This window comes from Palaemon carinicauda, chromosome 15, assembly GCF_036898095.1.
Source record: "Palaemon carinicauda isolate YSFRI2023 chromosome 15, ASM3689809v2, whole genome shotgun sequence".
Classification (NCBI taxonomy): domain Eukaryota; kingdom Metazoa; phylum Arthropoda; class Malacostraca; order Decapoda; family Palaemonidae; genus Palaemon; species Palaemon carinicauda.
Window position 1 is genome coordinate 98,624,567 of NC_090739.1, and position 16,562 is coordinate 98,641,128.

General features: G+C 42.3%; 1 protein-coding gene across 3 annotated transcripts in view; it reads right to left on the bottom strand.

Annotated features, from left to right (window-relative positions):
- LOC137654700 (integrin alpha-3-like) overlaps window positions 1-16,562 on the bottom strand; it is a 360,316-nt gene that overhangs the window by 118,870 nt on the left and 224,884 nt on the right. For all 3 annotated transcript variants that reach the window (XM_068388595.1, XM_068388593.1, XM_068388596.1), the window contains 2 exons: window positions 14,652-14,773; window positions 5,735-5,895 (listed from right to left, as the gene is read on the bottom strand). In XM_068388595.1, coding sequence (XP_068244696.1) covers window positions 5,735-5,895; window positions 14,652-14,773 — 283 coding nt within the window. The remainder of the gene's footprint in view (window positions 1-5,734; window positions 5,896-14,651; window positions 14,774-16,562) is intronic.

Sequence of the window (16,562 nt, forward strand, 5' to 3'; positions counted from 1 at the left end):
ATCGTGTCAATAAGGTAACTTTCCTTTCCTCCGCCCATACAAGAAGAGGTCTTGCTATCTCGTAAAGAGACTTCGAGTGAGTCCCGCCTTGCTTTGCTATATAAGCCAGAGCCATGGTGCTGTCGGCATTGACCTGTACCACTTTGTCTAGGACCAGTTTCCCGAAGCCTTTGAGGGCTAAATGCACTGCTAAAAACTCGTTCTGATTGATATGGAGGATTTCTTGCTCCTTTGTCCACAGACCCGAGATCTCTGCCTTCCCTAAGGTTGCTCCCCACCCCGAGTTTGAGGCGTCAGAGAACAACACAAGGTCTGGGCTCTTTTGCTCCAACGAGAGGCCCTCCTGAAGTCTGTGTATGTTGTTCCACCACTGAAGGTGTGTTCTTATGGGATTCGTAATGGGAATACTTTCCCCGTCGAGACTGTCCCCTTTCTTCCAATGATAACTGAGATGAAATTGAAGGGGGCGTAAGTGCAGCCTCCACAGTGACACAAACTTTTCCAGTGACGAGAGGGTCCCCAGAAGACTCATCCACTCTCTCACCGAACTGACGTCCTTTTTTATAAAGGCGCAAAGCTTTAGGAGAGCTGATTGAATTCTTGCAGGCGACGGAAAAGCCTGAAAAGTCCGACTCTGAATCTCCATCCCCAAATAAAGAATCTTCTGGGATGGAGTCAGCTGTGACTTCTTTGAACTTACTAAGAGTCCTAATTCCTTTGACAAATTCAATGTCAGCTGAAGATCCTTTAAACAGCGATCAGCCGAGGAGGCTCTTATGAACCAATCGTCCAAGTACAGGGAGGCTCTGATGCCCCTTGAGTGTAGCATGCTCGCCACATTCAGCATGATCTTCGTGAACACCAGAGGAGCTGTGCTGAGACCGAAACATAAGGCCCGGAACTGGAAGACTTCCTTCCCGTACACGAATCTCAGATAACGTCTGCAACTCGGATGTATTGGGATATGAAAGTAAGCGTCCTGGAGGTCCAATGATACAATCCAGTCGCCCTTCCTTACTGCTGCCAGCACGGTTTTCTGAGTTTCCATGGTGAACTTCGAATTCTGGACGTAGCTGTTGAGGGTACTGTACTTGCATCCAGAACTGGCCTCCATTCCCCCGAACTCTTGGGGACCAAGAACAAACGGTTGTAAAACCCTGGCGATTTTAAGTCCCGCACCCTCTCTATCGCTTTCTTCTCTAGCAAGAGAGACATCTGAAACCGCATGGCTTGCCTCTTTGGTCCTTCCCTGTATTTGGGCGAGAGATCCATAGGATCTGTGGCTAACGGAGGTTTTGAGAAGAATGGGATTTTGTATCCTTCCTTTAAAACAAGAACGGACCAAGGGTCCGCTCCTCTTCTCTCCCAGGCCTGCCAGAAGTAATTCAACCTGACCCCTACTGCTCTCTGAAGGAGAGGGCAGTCAGACTCTGCCTCGACTGGATTTAGCTCCTCTTTTCTTGGACTTCTTCCCGTCGGGCCTGAAGTTACCCCTCCCGGCAGGTTTACCACGAAAGGGCTGAGTGGATTGTGAAAACGAAGTATAGTAACTTCCTTTGGTCTACGGGAAGGGAATGAAGTAGGCAGCACCTTCCTAGCCGTCTTGGCAACCAGATCATGGGTAGCCTTCTGGGTCAGCGCAGCGGCAACTTCCCTTACCAACTCTTGAGGGAATAGCGCAGAAGACAGTGGCGCAAAAAGTAACTCCGATCTCTGAAAAGGAGTGACCCCCACGGAGAGGAAAGAACACATAGTTGCCCTCTTCTTCACAACTCCGGCTGTGAATAGGGCAGCTAATTCGTTTGAACCGTCCCTAACTGCCTTGTCCATGCATGACATTAGTTGAATGAGGTTACTAGTGTCAGTGCCCTTCATTTCAGATACTTTCCTCCCCAAGGCTCCCAGAGACCAGTCCAGAAATTTAAACACTTTGAAAGCCCTGAACATGCCTTTCAAGAGATGGTCGAACTCGGACATAGACCACCACACTTTAGTCTTCCTCATAGCTAGCAGACGTGAAGAGTCTACTAGGCTCGAGAAATCTCCCTGGGCAGAGGCAGGAACTCCCAAGCCTAAGACTTCTTCTGTCTCATACCAAACACTTTACTTGGAGGCTAGTCTGGCAGGAGGAAAAGCATAACACATCTTGCCAAGGACTTTCTTCGAATCCATCCACATTCCCATTAACTTTAACACCCTCTTAGAGGAGCGAGAGAGTACCAGCTTTGTGAACAGAGACTCTCTTGCTGCTTTACCAAGGATAAATTCCGAAGGCGGAGAATGCGGGGCTACAGGAGTAAAATGGTCTGGGAATAACTCCGTAAAGCCCAGCATTAACTTCTTGAGGTCCACCGAATGTTGAGGTGGTTTATCCTCTTCTCCCTCCGAGATATCGTCCAGAGGTTCATCCGAGGAGAAAACTTCATCCGGCTCCTCCTCCGAAAAATCAGCCGTTGCAGTAGTGCCTTGTTCAGAGAGGCGTCGTTTCTGTGTAGACGCGTCAACGCTGAAGTGGGCGCGTTTGCGCTGTTCAATATTCCCATCTGCATGACGCTCACTAGCCTTTTGTTTGTTGTCACGTTCGGTTTGTGGAATAGTATCCAACTGACGCGAGGCGACAAGGGTCGACTGACGTGTGGCGTCATGGGTTGGCTGATGCTTGGCGTCATGGGTTGACTGACGTGTGCCGTGGTGGGTAGACTGACGCGCGGCGTCATGAGATGACTGACGTGTGCCGTTATGAGTAGACTGACGTGCGGTGTCATGGGTTGACTGATGCGTATTCCCATCTGCATGACGTTCACTAGCCTTGCGTTTGTTGTCACGTTCGGTTTGTGGAATAGTATCCAACTGACGCGAGGCGACAAGGGTCGACTGACGTGTGGCGTCATGGGTTGGCTGACGCTTGGCGTCATGGTTTGACTGACGTGTGCCGTCGTGGGTAGACTGACGCGTGGCGTCATGTGATGACTGACGTGTGCCGTCATGAGTAGACTGATATGCGGTGTCATGGGTTGACTGACGCGTAGCGTCTGACTGACGCTGACGCTCCGCAGTGTCATGGGTTGACTGACACTGACGCTGACGCTCCATATCGCCCCCGCTTCTGTCCTGCCGCTTAGCGGCCCGCTCCGTTGTTTGGCGAACGTCGCCGCGTTTGGAAGACCGACGTTCGGCGCTATGAGCGGTCGATTGATGCTGAGAAGCAGGTCCCTGACGAGACGCATCCACCTCAACCTGTCGTTGAACATTGCGGCTCGGAGATCGCCTGTGCGATAACGCGTCAGTACCGGAATCAACAGGCCGCCTGTGCGACAACGCGTCTAAACCGGAAGACTGACGCCCAACCGCACTGCCAACAGCAGGCCGATAAGATTGCATAAGCGACGAGAGTTGCTGCTTCATGCCCAACAGCATAGACCATTTGGGATCACCCTTAGGTGACACGCGTGCAGCCTCTTCCAACACAAATTCGCCTTCCTCATTGCTTCCAAATCGCTCCCCACTTTTGGGAGACGAACACCAATCTGATGGAAGCGGCGGTACATGAACCGCAACACCAGAACCAGGGATCAGCTCAGAATCTGACTGCACCAAACCTTTACCTATTTCAGAAACCCCGTCAGAGTGTTTCGCAGGCGAACCCTCGCCAAGGGACTGAAAACGCTCAGGTGTATCCCAATGGCTACAGCCAGGCTCTTGCGGAGGAGAATCGTGTTGCTGTACCACTGCGTCTGCTTTTCTCTTAAGAGATCTAGAGGCTTGACGCCAGACCTCATCACGCGTAAATTCATCTGAAAATGGCGATAATGCACTAACCTCACCTTTCCTATGGTGAGGGTGAGCGACCTGTGATACGACAGCAGGTACGCTCAAGGGGACGTCTGCGCGATTAATGACGCCTCTCGTTCCCTTTCGCCGTTCGATGTTACTTCTCCCATGGGTTCGGGAGCTTGAAAGAGGTCTAAGGCTAGGCGAACGACAGGATCGCGCAGACGCACCCTCCACAACACTGAACACATTAGTCGAACTTTTCGCACTTGACAGATCGCCTGTGCGACAACTTTTAAGCAAATTAATTTCGGACATAATCTGGTTCTTGTCCGCCACTAGTGATTCAACTCTTACGCCGAGAGCTTGAATTGCGGACAACATATCCTTCATCGTAGGTTCCTTCGGTTCCTGATCTACCACTACGGTGGAAAGATTAGGATCAATGAAATTGGAGACAGGTAACTCTACAGAACGAGAAGAACTGCATCCAATTCCGTCTCTCTATAGTCTCTGAGTATAGCACTCAAAAGCTAACCACTCACTTTCGGTTAAAGAAAAGCATTCTTCGTACCGATCCCCAAAAGTACAAGTCTTACCCCTACATTTCACATAAATCATATGAGGATCAATAGAACCTTTAGGAAGATGAGTATGACATCCTTTAATACAGTACACTTCCTATATACCGGGGAGGGGTCGGCCATATTGAATAGTTATGAGAGAGATCAAAACATAAACAAGGGTTAAAACTATCTAAATAAACCCAAAACAACAAAGATTTCAAGATAATATGAAAGAGAAATCAATAAAGCAAAAGCCCAAAACCAAAAGACACTGTACATCACCAAATAAACCGTCCAAATCAAAGTACTGTAGGTTGCGAGTTAATTCCAATCGTTCCAGCCAGCAATGACGGCAGAGAAGGTCTGAATTGGTTAGAATAGTTTGGCGTGTCTACCGCGAGGGTGCTAGTATACACTGGGCATGTCTGTGATTGCCGCGAGATTTTGAATTTCTGCCGGGCATCCAGGGACTTTAGCCATTCTTATATAACCAGCGTAAGATTTAAGTTTAAAATTAATAAATTACATGCATATTTCATATGCAAATGCAGTACCTATTCCAAGAAATTTTAATTACACCAGTTTCACTACATTTTTATTTCTTAATTCATGAAAGTATTTACTGATTGGATTTTTTTGTTTAACAATTTTCCATCTTCTTTAATATTATTTTTGTTATGTTCACTGAAGTGCTCAATGACACCATGGATAAAGAAACCTATAAATACAGACAATTCTTTTAGAACCATTAGAGGCATGCTCATTACTTAAACACAATCTATGTACAGTACATGAAATGAAAGGTAGCCTGATGCAAAAGTTATGTTGATTACAGAGAAAATTTACTTCATACTGTATAAGTTGATTTTTAATAAAGCATAGGGATAACGCAAAATTCTATAACAAACCCATTATTACTGTTCGATATCAGTAGGAAATAAACTTGTAACTATTATAAAAAGAAAATATAAAATGCTTAATGTAGCCTAGAGTATGAGTTACATACATTAAATCAGTTTTACCTTATAAAAGTTATTCTACTACAAATTAAGAAGCATATACAGTATATAATGTTTTTGTTTGATATTAAAGACAAATAACCTTTAAATGTAAGTAATATGACAGTTAAATATTACAATGAGCTCATTTATCATTAATTTCAGTGGAAATAATTATAGTATTTAAATTTTATAATTCTGTTCAGAAAATAACTCCTGAGCAAAATAACATGCTACTATATGCCTGCTTGAAAAGGTTGTAAGTTAAGAGATAAGAATATTACCTATGACATTCCGGATACCCTTCAGCCAATTCAAGTCGGCAGCAGATACTGTATGCATATATTTGATGGAGAGAAAGATTTATTAATAATATGAAAAAATCACATGATGACACACCTGAGAAGGTTCCTCCAAAAGACCATTACGAGCACCTAAATAAATGTAGATGGCACCGCGGCCTTCATACGGGGCCCCAATGGCAATGTCATTAAAGCCATCACGATTCAAATCTCCAAGTGAAGTCATGGAAAATCCAAATCTACTTTCTCCTGCAGCACCTAGTATAACATAATATAAAATTTGTAGATAAAAAACCAGAAGATATTTCAAAATACTGTACCCAGTACATGTCTTAATGAAAAACCTGCATTGAAACATTTATATTTCATTTTTTAAACACAAGACATGAAAACTGCTGACTAAACAATTAGCCTTTTAAGCACCATTGGACATATTTCCTGTGCAAATTTTCTTCTTCCTTCAGCACCATTTAATTGTATTTTACATGCAGTGATTACCAGTTTTTCCTCCTTATTTTATCATTTACCTATGTGAAAATTTTACAAAATACTGTTGGTAAAATTATGCAGTATATTAATGGAACGGAAAATTATTTTACTATACGATGATAATAAATTTTGTAAAGTTTTATCTTGTATAGTTTTTATGCTAATATAAGTTAAATGTTCAAAATAAGGACCTGAGGCTTCAGCAGAAAATCCTTTGGTGAGGGGATGACACTCAAAGGTTTAGTAAAATATTTTACTGACATCTTAAATTATTATAAAGGGAAAATTTAGCCACAATATGGGAGAGTAACCTAACCTAGGTGATCATTAATCTTTCCAAGCCTAAATTTACCAAGTTACTATATACCAAATTCTCTAAGTGAAGTATGTGCTGCTAAGTTTACCTGCTTCTTATTAATGATAAAGGAAAGGTTAATATATGAAAGATGAATTATTCAGAACCACTGTTGTACTGTAATTGACATTCTTTGCTTTATTACTGCATCAGAATTTTAAAATACTACCAAACATCATACTGATAACAATTTTTACTAAGCATGTTGCTCCTACACCTATTATGTACTTTATATACCATCTAACCAATTTTGAGTTTTCTTTATGCATATGTATTTTTTATTTACTAACAATTCAGAAAAATATTCTAAATACTCTTCAGTTAATCTTAATAAATTCACTATGAATTTAATCACAGATTCATAGTGAAGAAAATTAAATATGTCGACAAAGTATGCCTTAGAGGAGATAAACACCTAAACATCCCTCCAAACTTTTATCAAAGTATTTAGTCTAAGCAGTCATATTAATAAGGTCATCTACTTACTTGTGATAAAGAATTCTTTGTTTTGCTTCCCTATATTGTAATATTTTTAATCAATTTGCTTGCATGCCCAAGATCACACATACATTATTGGAAAACGATTAAATGTAAGAAAGCCCTGACCATCAAGGGAAAGAGGTCTTGTAAAAGTGAGTGATGACACTGCTACAACACCATCAGCCAAAGCATATCTCCAAATTGTTATTTTTTCTATATCTCAGAGCTACTGATGTCTTCTCTGTCTTCATCAAATATGAAATGACACTTGAGTATTTCAATAGCTATTTGGCTGAAGTGATGATAATGGTAAGTTACAGATTTCTTTTGCATGTTAGTGATTAAGCAAATTACAAGGATATTCACATTGCTTCCCTGTCAACTCACAGGAACAAAAACATTTGAGCCAACCATTCTTGAGGTTGATAGAACTTAATCAAGGCTCTTTACCTCTGATCCATCCTTAAAAATAGTAAGAGTTGGTTTATGGACCTATAATCCCTGTCCCTTTCAAGATTTTATCATACAGGTCATGAGTGTCTGGGACAATTACTGTTAATCCTTTAAAATTCATTCTTTTCCATCTCTGAAGATACATCGTGCATCAATTAATGAGAAAGCAATAAATCTACCTAACTAATAATACATTTAAAATCCATCCACTATAATGCAACTATAAACACATTGCTCTCAAGAAACATACATATACAAAAATGGCAATATGAATTATACCTCTTTTGTACTAAAGTTCTATATATAAAAGGATAAAATAAAAACTTAAAATCATATTCTATAAATCACATTAGGTTCCTTATCCAGCAAAAAATACAGTTTATCAGCAAAATATCAGCAGGGAAAAAATTAAAATGGAACTGTACCCAATACTTGAAATAATAATTGAAACACAAAACTTACAATCCTATTACGTACATCAACATTTTGTTAAGTCTAGGTCATATGAAATTCCAAAGTGGCTTGTCAAAGAGCTGCAATTTATACTTTACTGATTACAATAATATGGATTCTAATCATATATCACAAAATTCAAGAATTTATTACTGTTACAGTAACCAATTTGAATAATTGTAAAAGATTTTGATAGAATATATAAAAATTTGAAATTTATATTTTTTCTGGCTTACAAACATGAGTCTTAAAATGAGGAAATGTCTTTAACAGAGCTGCAATGGCCTTTGAATGAATTAATGAGGTAGTTAACAACAGTTGGTAAGGGCTGGTGAAGAGGCCTCTACACCCTGTCAGAAGCTCTTAACTTTTGGTATTTGCTACAGGAATGAGAGGAGAGGGTGAAGTGTGAAGTTTAACTTTAATGGATTAAGGTTTGCATAGCTACGAAAAAACAAAATTACTTAAAAACTTTTTACTTGTTTCTACATGCACAAAAACTTTTAATCCTTTAAAGTAGGGAGAATCACTGATTGGTGGGTTGGAAGTCCCCCAGGAACCGAAACTGTTTAGTTCATTTTCTTCCCTGTAACCGTCAATCTGCCTGGTCCCATAAAGGAACAAAGAAGCCGACTCCAAAAACCTCCTATCTGTTTATCATACGGATGACAGGCTGACAATACCTGGCTTGACCAAGAAGATTGACACATGATCAAAGGAGGGATCCCTTTCCCTGAAGGAGATAACAGTCTGGAGTAATATACCTGGCAAATGATGATCAGCACATATTCCATCATCCTTCACCTCATCTAGTGATGATAGGGGAAATACTTCTCTAAAATCTAAAGAATTTAGCTCAAAAGTGTAGCTTACCAGTATCAATTCAGATATAGCGAGTAACATTTCAATTGCTGTGTCCCTACGAGATGGACAAAAAGAATAAGAGAGAAGAGCCAGTCATTCTGCCTTCATTCCAGACTTGTATCTATACATTATTATAGACAAGATGCTTACTGTCCTGCATGGGAGCTGGGCTTGCTATACAACTACTTGAGCATTCACCACAGGATCAAGCACAAAGGTGTCAAGGAACTTGAGGTTCTACTCCTATAGAAATAAGGCTGTGAAGAAGGTTTGGTGTTTAAACTCCCCAGACTTCAACACATGGCCAAGATCCTCTTGAAGGCTAGGGATGAGCCTATACCCCTGACTTCATGGACTATATATCTAGCTTGTACCTCAACCCTTGCTTTACGGAATGTCACACAAAGTCAGAAAGAGATTTTGTAACTTCAAAGCCTTTCTTGGTCTAGCCAGTGTTAAGGGAGAATCACTGCCACTCAGGCCTCGGGTGTCAGGTCTCCTTGAGCTACCTACCCAACACTTTACGAATAGAGGGGATAGAAATGAACTTGAAACTGGGGTTGTGCCCTGACTGGTTCTGAATTTTGGCTGCAAAATCTGGCACTAAGCTGAGGGTGACCTATTTCCACCCCTCAGCATGGGAGACGACTAAATAAGAGAGACTGTACAACTACTTTCCAACTTTCTTCATCGATGCTAAGGCAGCAAAAGAGAGTTCAGAGCTCTGATTAACCAGCTTCTCAAAAGCTTGTAGTGGTACGCGTAAGAGCCCTGAGAATAAAGGTCACGTCCTACTCCAGGTGCCTGAGGTCCCGGTGTTGGAAAGATTGCTCAAAGCTCCTTATGAGCATAGATAATTCTCCCGAAGATGAGAGGTCTATACCCTTCAGGTGAAAGATGTTCCAGGCTGAGCATAGCCATGACAGCACCGACTGATAGGAGCATCTCTTATGGAAGGAAGCCCGATGAAATCCGAGATCTGTGCTAAAGGTGTTCTCCCCGGAGACGCATCGCTTCTAAAACATTTGCTGAAGATGGCCCACTTTCCCTGATTGATAGCTGAAGAGGACCATCATAGGCACCAAGAAATTCTGTGCAGTGTCTCTTGAAAAGCCTTTCACTCATAGGAGATGCTGGAATATTCTAACTATGAAGTCCCCGTAACTTCACTGATTGATGCTACCTCTGAAGGTGTGGCTGACAGGGAAGTGAGAGCCACAGGGAGTTCTCTCAGGAACTCGACTACAGCTAACAGATCATGATTCCATTCATCATATGGCCATTTGGGAGGTACCAGAGTCTGGCACAATCAAAACTCAGTTGTTTAGCAAACAGATCAGACCATGGGTCTAGAACAGTGATTCCCAACCTTTTTGTGATCGAGTACCACTTGGAGGTCCCATACAGTCGCCGCGCACCACCTGCTTCCAGAGAAACTAAATTCGATCAGATACCACTTTATTTCTATAATTGTAAAAATAGAACACACAAATTAACTAAGAAAACAACAACTCAATGCGAGGGCTATATCTGCTTCTTCTCCACCAGCTGGTCAATGCGGGGCATGACTTTGCTCACAGCACATCGGAAATCATGCCCGGGCGCAGCAAGACGGTTCCGGCTCTTCGACTTGATGGCCATGAAGGCTGAGAACCCCTGCTCGCACTCCCACGTCGAGGGGAAAATCAGTAGCTGGGGAACAACGTGACGGGCTAGCGTCGGGTACGAGGAGGCCATGCTCACCCAGAAGTTTAAAGGAGAGCATTCTTTGTGCTTCGTCTTTGCTGTCTCGTCAGCCTGGATATCGATGAGTTCCTCTTGTTCCCCGGTCCCAACAAGCAGATCGGCTGGATCAACGGGGAACGGATTGGCGACGTAGGCACAACATGTCACGTCTGGGAAGTAATGCTTCAATTCAGTCTTGAGCAGTGAGAGGTGATGGACAATTTCTTGGGCAAATTCATCAGTGGGCTCCCTCTCAAGGGTAGTCAGGAGTTCGAACATTCCGTAACGTTTGCTCTCCACGTTCTTCATCCACAGATCCAGCTTCCGGACTAACGCTCCCAGCTTCGAGATGAACTCTGTGACAGTGCAGTCGGGCCCTTGGAATGACAAGTTTAAGTGGTTGAGGGCTCCAAAAATGTCTGACAGGTAGGCCAACCTTGAGATAAACTCCTCGTCCTCCAGATCTTTCTGAAAATCGTGTTCCTTTTCCTTGAAGAATACGAGGAGTACATCTCTCAGTTCAAAGAGACGCCTCGTCGTATTACCCCGGGAGAGCCAGCGCACCTCTGTGTGGTAGAGGAGACAGATGTGGTCAGAGCCAAAATCTTCACAGAAGAGCTTGAACAGTCGAGTATTCAGGGCGGATGTTTTGACGAAATTAACGATTCTGATAACTCGGTTCAAGCATGATAACAACTTCGGAGGGAGCACCTTAGCACAGAGGGCGAATCTTTGTATGAAACAGTGGACAGCAGTGGCGTTTGGTGCTACAGCTTTCACATGGGCTTGAAAACCTGACTTTCGACCGAGCATCGATGGAGCCCCATCTGTCGCGCATCCGACCAACTTTCCCCAGTCCAGTTCATTCTGCTTGAAGAAATTGTCCAAAATGTTGAAAATATCCTTTCCTGTTGTTGTACTGGACAGATCCTGGCTCAGCAGTAACTCAGTCTTTGCAGCATTACTCTGCGTGAAGCGGACGTAGACAAGTAGTTGAGAGCAGTTGGTGACGTCCGTCGATTCGTCGAGTTGAATGGCAAACCCATACTTTGAGGATTTCACTCCCTCAACCACTAGGTCGGCAATGTCGACCGACATCTCCTCGATACGGCGTTGTACAGTGTTGTTAGAGACGGAAACACTCTCCAACTTCGCCACCGCCTCCTCTCCAATCACGTGGCTGACCAAGATCTTTGCCGCTGGCATGATGAGAGACTCTGCAATGGTATGCGCTTTCATGTTTTTAGCCACCAGGAGAGCGACTTCATAGGATGCTTTCACAATTCTTGCTCCCTTCTGGTAGATCTGGCCAGTCTTGTCCATGCGCTGCCGCTTCACGTTCTCGCCAAGTCGCTGGAAGTAGCTCTGATCTCGGTCCTTCTTGTCCGCGTGATTAGTCTCAAGATGACGTTTGAGCAGGCTGGGTTTCATGGCCGCATTGGAAAGGGACTTCATATAGACCACACACTGCCGAAGAGCTTCTCCTCCATGTTCGATTGCAATGAAACCATACTTTATGTATGCCGGGTCATATTTTCTCTTCGGCATGTCAAATCCTGTGGATAAGTAAAGAAAAAAAAAGATTAATCAATCAAGAAATAAATAAAGTATATGTAAAGTATAAGTAGTAAGGTATAGTAAAGTAAGGGAGGTGTGGAGGGAAGAAGGGAGGGAAGTGTGAAGTAAGGGAGGGTGATGTGAAGGGAGGGAAAGGCAACGTACTTGTACTGCCGAGTGCCCTTCCTAACTGCCCCGTCTTGCAATGCTCTCCTCGCCCGGACTCGTCTCTCCACCAATCAGCTTTCAGTGACCATGACGTCACTGGCTAACGCTCATCGCCGTCATCCAGAGAATGATGCACTTGCTTATCAAGCAACTGGATTCTCGCCGTCAGCCACAAATGTTGTTATTTCTTGTCGATAAAATGCAACTAATACTACATATTAGCACATTAAGTAAGTGTACTGTGGGAATTAGGTCCTCCACTAACCTCCGAAAAACTGCCAGATTTGCTTGGTGACTTAATTCTTCACATTTAAATTCGGTTAAAAATGAGCTGACTGAGTTTTAGTTGAAGTACCTGGCGATCGTAGGCAACTACGAGAGTTAGTGGAGGACATAATTCAACGGTGGGCCGCTGGGACCAGTGGGTGGCGTGTGGCAACAGTTGCAAATCGTTGCCAGATTATCTTGTGTTAGGCAGTACACATCTTTGTGAAGTAAAATTTAACTAAAAATCGTTCATGACCCCGAAAGTGTTCGCGTACCACCTGGAAGGCCCTCGCGTACCACTTGCGTACCACAGGTTGGGAACCACTGGTCTAGAACAAGGGAGAAAAACGTAGTTGTCTTCCTGTTCAACAATATGGCGAACAAAATGATACCAAGAGAGCCCCAATGAATCAGAAACCTCTAACTGGGTATATCTGCTAATATATTCCTCTTCCTCTTGCCAAGATTATACTTGGCTAACAACTCTACGACATGGATTGCCATCCCGGTATGCATTTGCCTCATCTGCTCACAGAGTCGGCATGAATTGTGCCAAATTGCTTGACTTGTGCTACTACGGTGGTTTTTTCACAACCAACACTACTGTGTGCTTTCTCCACCTTTTTTAATGCTTGCCATCCAAGATGTTGATGAGTGGATGCTTCTTCTCTCTACCCATGGGAAGACCAGGTCATCCAGGTGCATCTTAGCACAGTTGCATGTCTGGAGGCAGAGAGTTAAGTGGTTACTTTTTCCTTACTAAGCCAACACAGCCTTCTGTCTCACTGGAACAGGAAGGAACACTGGGAAGCACTGACACGTGGGAGGAAAGTAGGTACACTCCCAAGGGCTCGTGACACAGACATGTCACAAGTGGTGTCACAAGCACAGAGGGACTAGGTGTTACAAGCTCTGGAACCCCAGGCACATAGGTCAGGGTGACAGGCACAGAGGTGATCAAGCTAGCGGTGATGCATGGGGTAATACTCGGTACAGCGCAACATGCACTTTTGGCCATGGAGCCGACTGGGGCCCATCTTAGGCATGACACCCTAAAGTGCTAAAGCTTATCTTGCTGGCACTGGTGTCATGGAATGTCTTTACAGTCCTTTGGGCATAGAGGAGGCATCACTTGGAACATCACTGGGTCACTGGCATATCAACTATGCCTTTACCACAGGCATCATGAAAGGAGACACTGGCACTGGGGACACTAGAGGAGAGGTAGCCTTAGGTATGAGTTCCCTCAACAAGGTAATAAGAGGGCCTACCTGAAAAACTTAAGGAGGCTCAAGCATTCCCAAGGTGAAATTCAATGTCAGCAGTCTACACAGCAATGAGAGAAGAGCCTCCAACTTCCGATGGGTTGTGAAGAACACTGGGGGAACTCTACATGCCACCAGAACCTGAAAGAACACTGATCAGCTCCGATGGCTTCTTGCTCCAAAAACGTACTCCTCGGAAACCAAGCCAGGAGGGTATGCACAGAAGAGACAGCAACAGAATTACTCTAAAAGATAACAGAAGAGGAAAAAGATCTCCACAGTGTCTTCTTGGGAGTTGCCAAAACAGATCCAAGAGAAAGTTCAGCTCTCTTCTCCCCTCAAGACATAGGCTTGCCATTGCCCAGGAAGCCATGATCGATACTCGACACACAGAGATGACTGCGATCAATCATGCCCCTCTACAAGAAGCTCAGAGAGAGAGTGTGGATATATAGCCAGTTTAGCCAAAAGTCAGATGCACTGTCCACCCTTTCCCCGGCAAGTACAAACTTCTTGTTTAACATTCATAATCATAAGTAACAGTTAGCATTTACTTCCTGTAAGAAAAAGAAAGATGAAAAAGTCTGAAAAGGTGATAGGGGCACAACAGTACGACCATACCCATTACGGCTGAAAACAAAAATGAATAGCTGTTCCAGCTCCGCTAAAGACATTTTCCCTATTTTAAAAGAGGAAAGGTTTATATATGCGTAGAAACAAATCAATCAATGTTATCAAACACATCATGGTGTCCTTGATCTAGAATAACATTAAAAATTCAGGAAAGTAGTCTCAAGCACCATAAAAAATAAGGCTTTCCTAAAGTAAAGACTGTCTCGAAATACTTAACACTCTAAACTAACTGGTTAAAAAGCACAGTACTGTAAGTATAGAATAACCATTTAAATGTATGGAATAAGAAATTTTATTTGACCAACCTTGGATTTTAGTGTAGGGATGATCTTCCTTAAAGCCACCATCATTGTTCATATACACATATATGGCGCCACTTGACTTTTGAGTGTAATAGAAAGGAGCTCCAACAATAAGATCATCACGCCTACAAAGGAATTAAATTATTATTTGTAGAATGGCCTCACTTTAAATATCTATTAATGTAACAGTTGTTTACTATTAATCATATCAGTTTTACTTTGCAAAACGTAATATGTCACAACAAAGTGATAGTACTAGAATACTAGCATAATTTCTAGTTTTTTTACATTTATTGTCCCTTTGTTTTAGCATATTGCTTTTCACAATGTAAAAGTGATTTCTTTAATCATACTGCTTTGTCTAATTTTGCAATTTGGTTCCCCAAAGGCCTTTGAGCTTGTGATGCCTTCTTACAATCTCCAATGCCGTAAGGAAATCTCTTGATTGCGGGCAGGTAATTCATATGATTGGCCTTGATTTTAGTCCTGTCTTTGAATGTGTTGATCATTAGGCCCTTGTTTTCAAACTAAAACAGTTAGCAGTAGGTGGGTATTTTCTCAGCATCATTATTAAATTTTCAAGTAATAAATTGTAGAGTTGGGGTTGATGGGCATCATAGTGAGTATAGGAATGTGATATCTGGTATTCCTTGGGGGAGTGTTCTTGGCTCATTACTTTTCATATTATATACACATGAAAGGTGGTTTGGCCAAGAAAACAAGCTTGTTGCATGTGCAGATGATGATAGTCTCTGATTCAATGTACTGAATGTACTGTAGATCTGTGATTCCCAAGTCCCTCATAGAGATCTTGCTAAAATTAGTGCATGGTACAATTAGGCGTAATGAAGTTGAACCCTAACAAAACTTGAAGTATGGTTGTAAATAGGTATAGGACAGTGGCTCCTCAACATCCAGATGTCAGAATTGATAATGTTTCTTTCATCATCACTTCCTCCTACGCCTATTGACGCAAATGGCCTCGATTAGTTTTCGCCAGTTGTCACTATCTTGAGCTTTTAAATCAATACTTCTCCATTCATCATCTACTTCAGGCTTCATAGACCTCAGCCATATAGGCGTATGTTTCTTTAACTCAACACAACTTTTAAAATTCTAAGTGTGATTCTTGACAGAAAATTTACTTTTGAAAAATCCATTCAGTCTGTTTCTTCTTCAATTGCACAAATTATTTTAAGACTTTTGATGATCAATCTATTCTAAAGAAGAGTTTTAATTCCAGACAGAACCATTCTGCTCATAATACTAGGTATGCAATTAACTCTAATCGACATGCCTTTTCCATCATAAAGCTCAATATTCTAGAAGTTTTATTCCAGCTATGACCAAAGTATGGAATAATCTTCTTAATCAGTTTAATTGGTGGAACTTCAAATTTTCAAATTTGCATCATTTTTTTTTATCTTAAACAGGGTGGTATAAGACTCTCTATAGTTTTTATATGAAAGATCTATTTCAATATTGTTACTGATCTTAAAATATTTTGTATAAATTGTTCATTACTTCTCTTGTACTTTATTTCTTTATTACCTTTCCTAACAGCACTATTTTTCCATGTTGGACCTCTTGGGTTGATAGCATTCTGCTTTCCCAACTAGGGTTATACTTCCTCAACTAGGGTTATACCTTAGGTAGTAATAATATTAATGGACTAGGGTTATAACATAAGTAATAATAATAATAATAGACAACAGTTCAAGTTTTTCTAGTCATATGTTCTTTACAGGTTTTTGGGGGTTTTCCTGGTGTAGTCCCAAAGGACTTTCATGTAAACGCTAGAACAGGGAATCCAAGAGAAAATGACATCATCATCATCATCATCTCCTCTTACGTCTATTGACGCAAAGGGCCTCGATTAGATTTTGCCAGTCGTCTCTATCTTGAGCTTTCAAT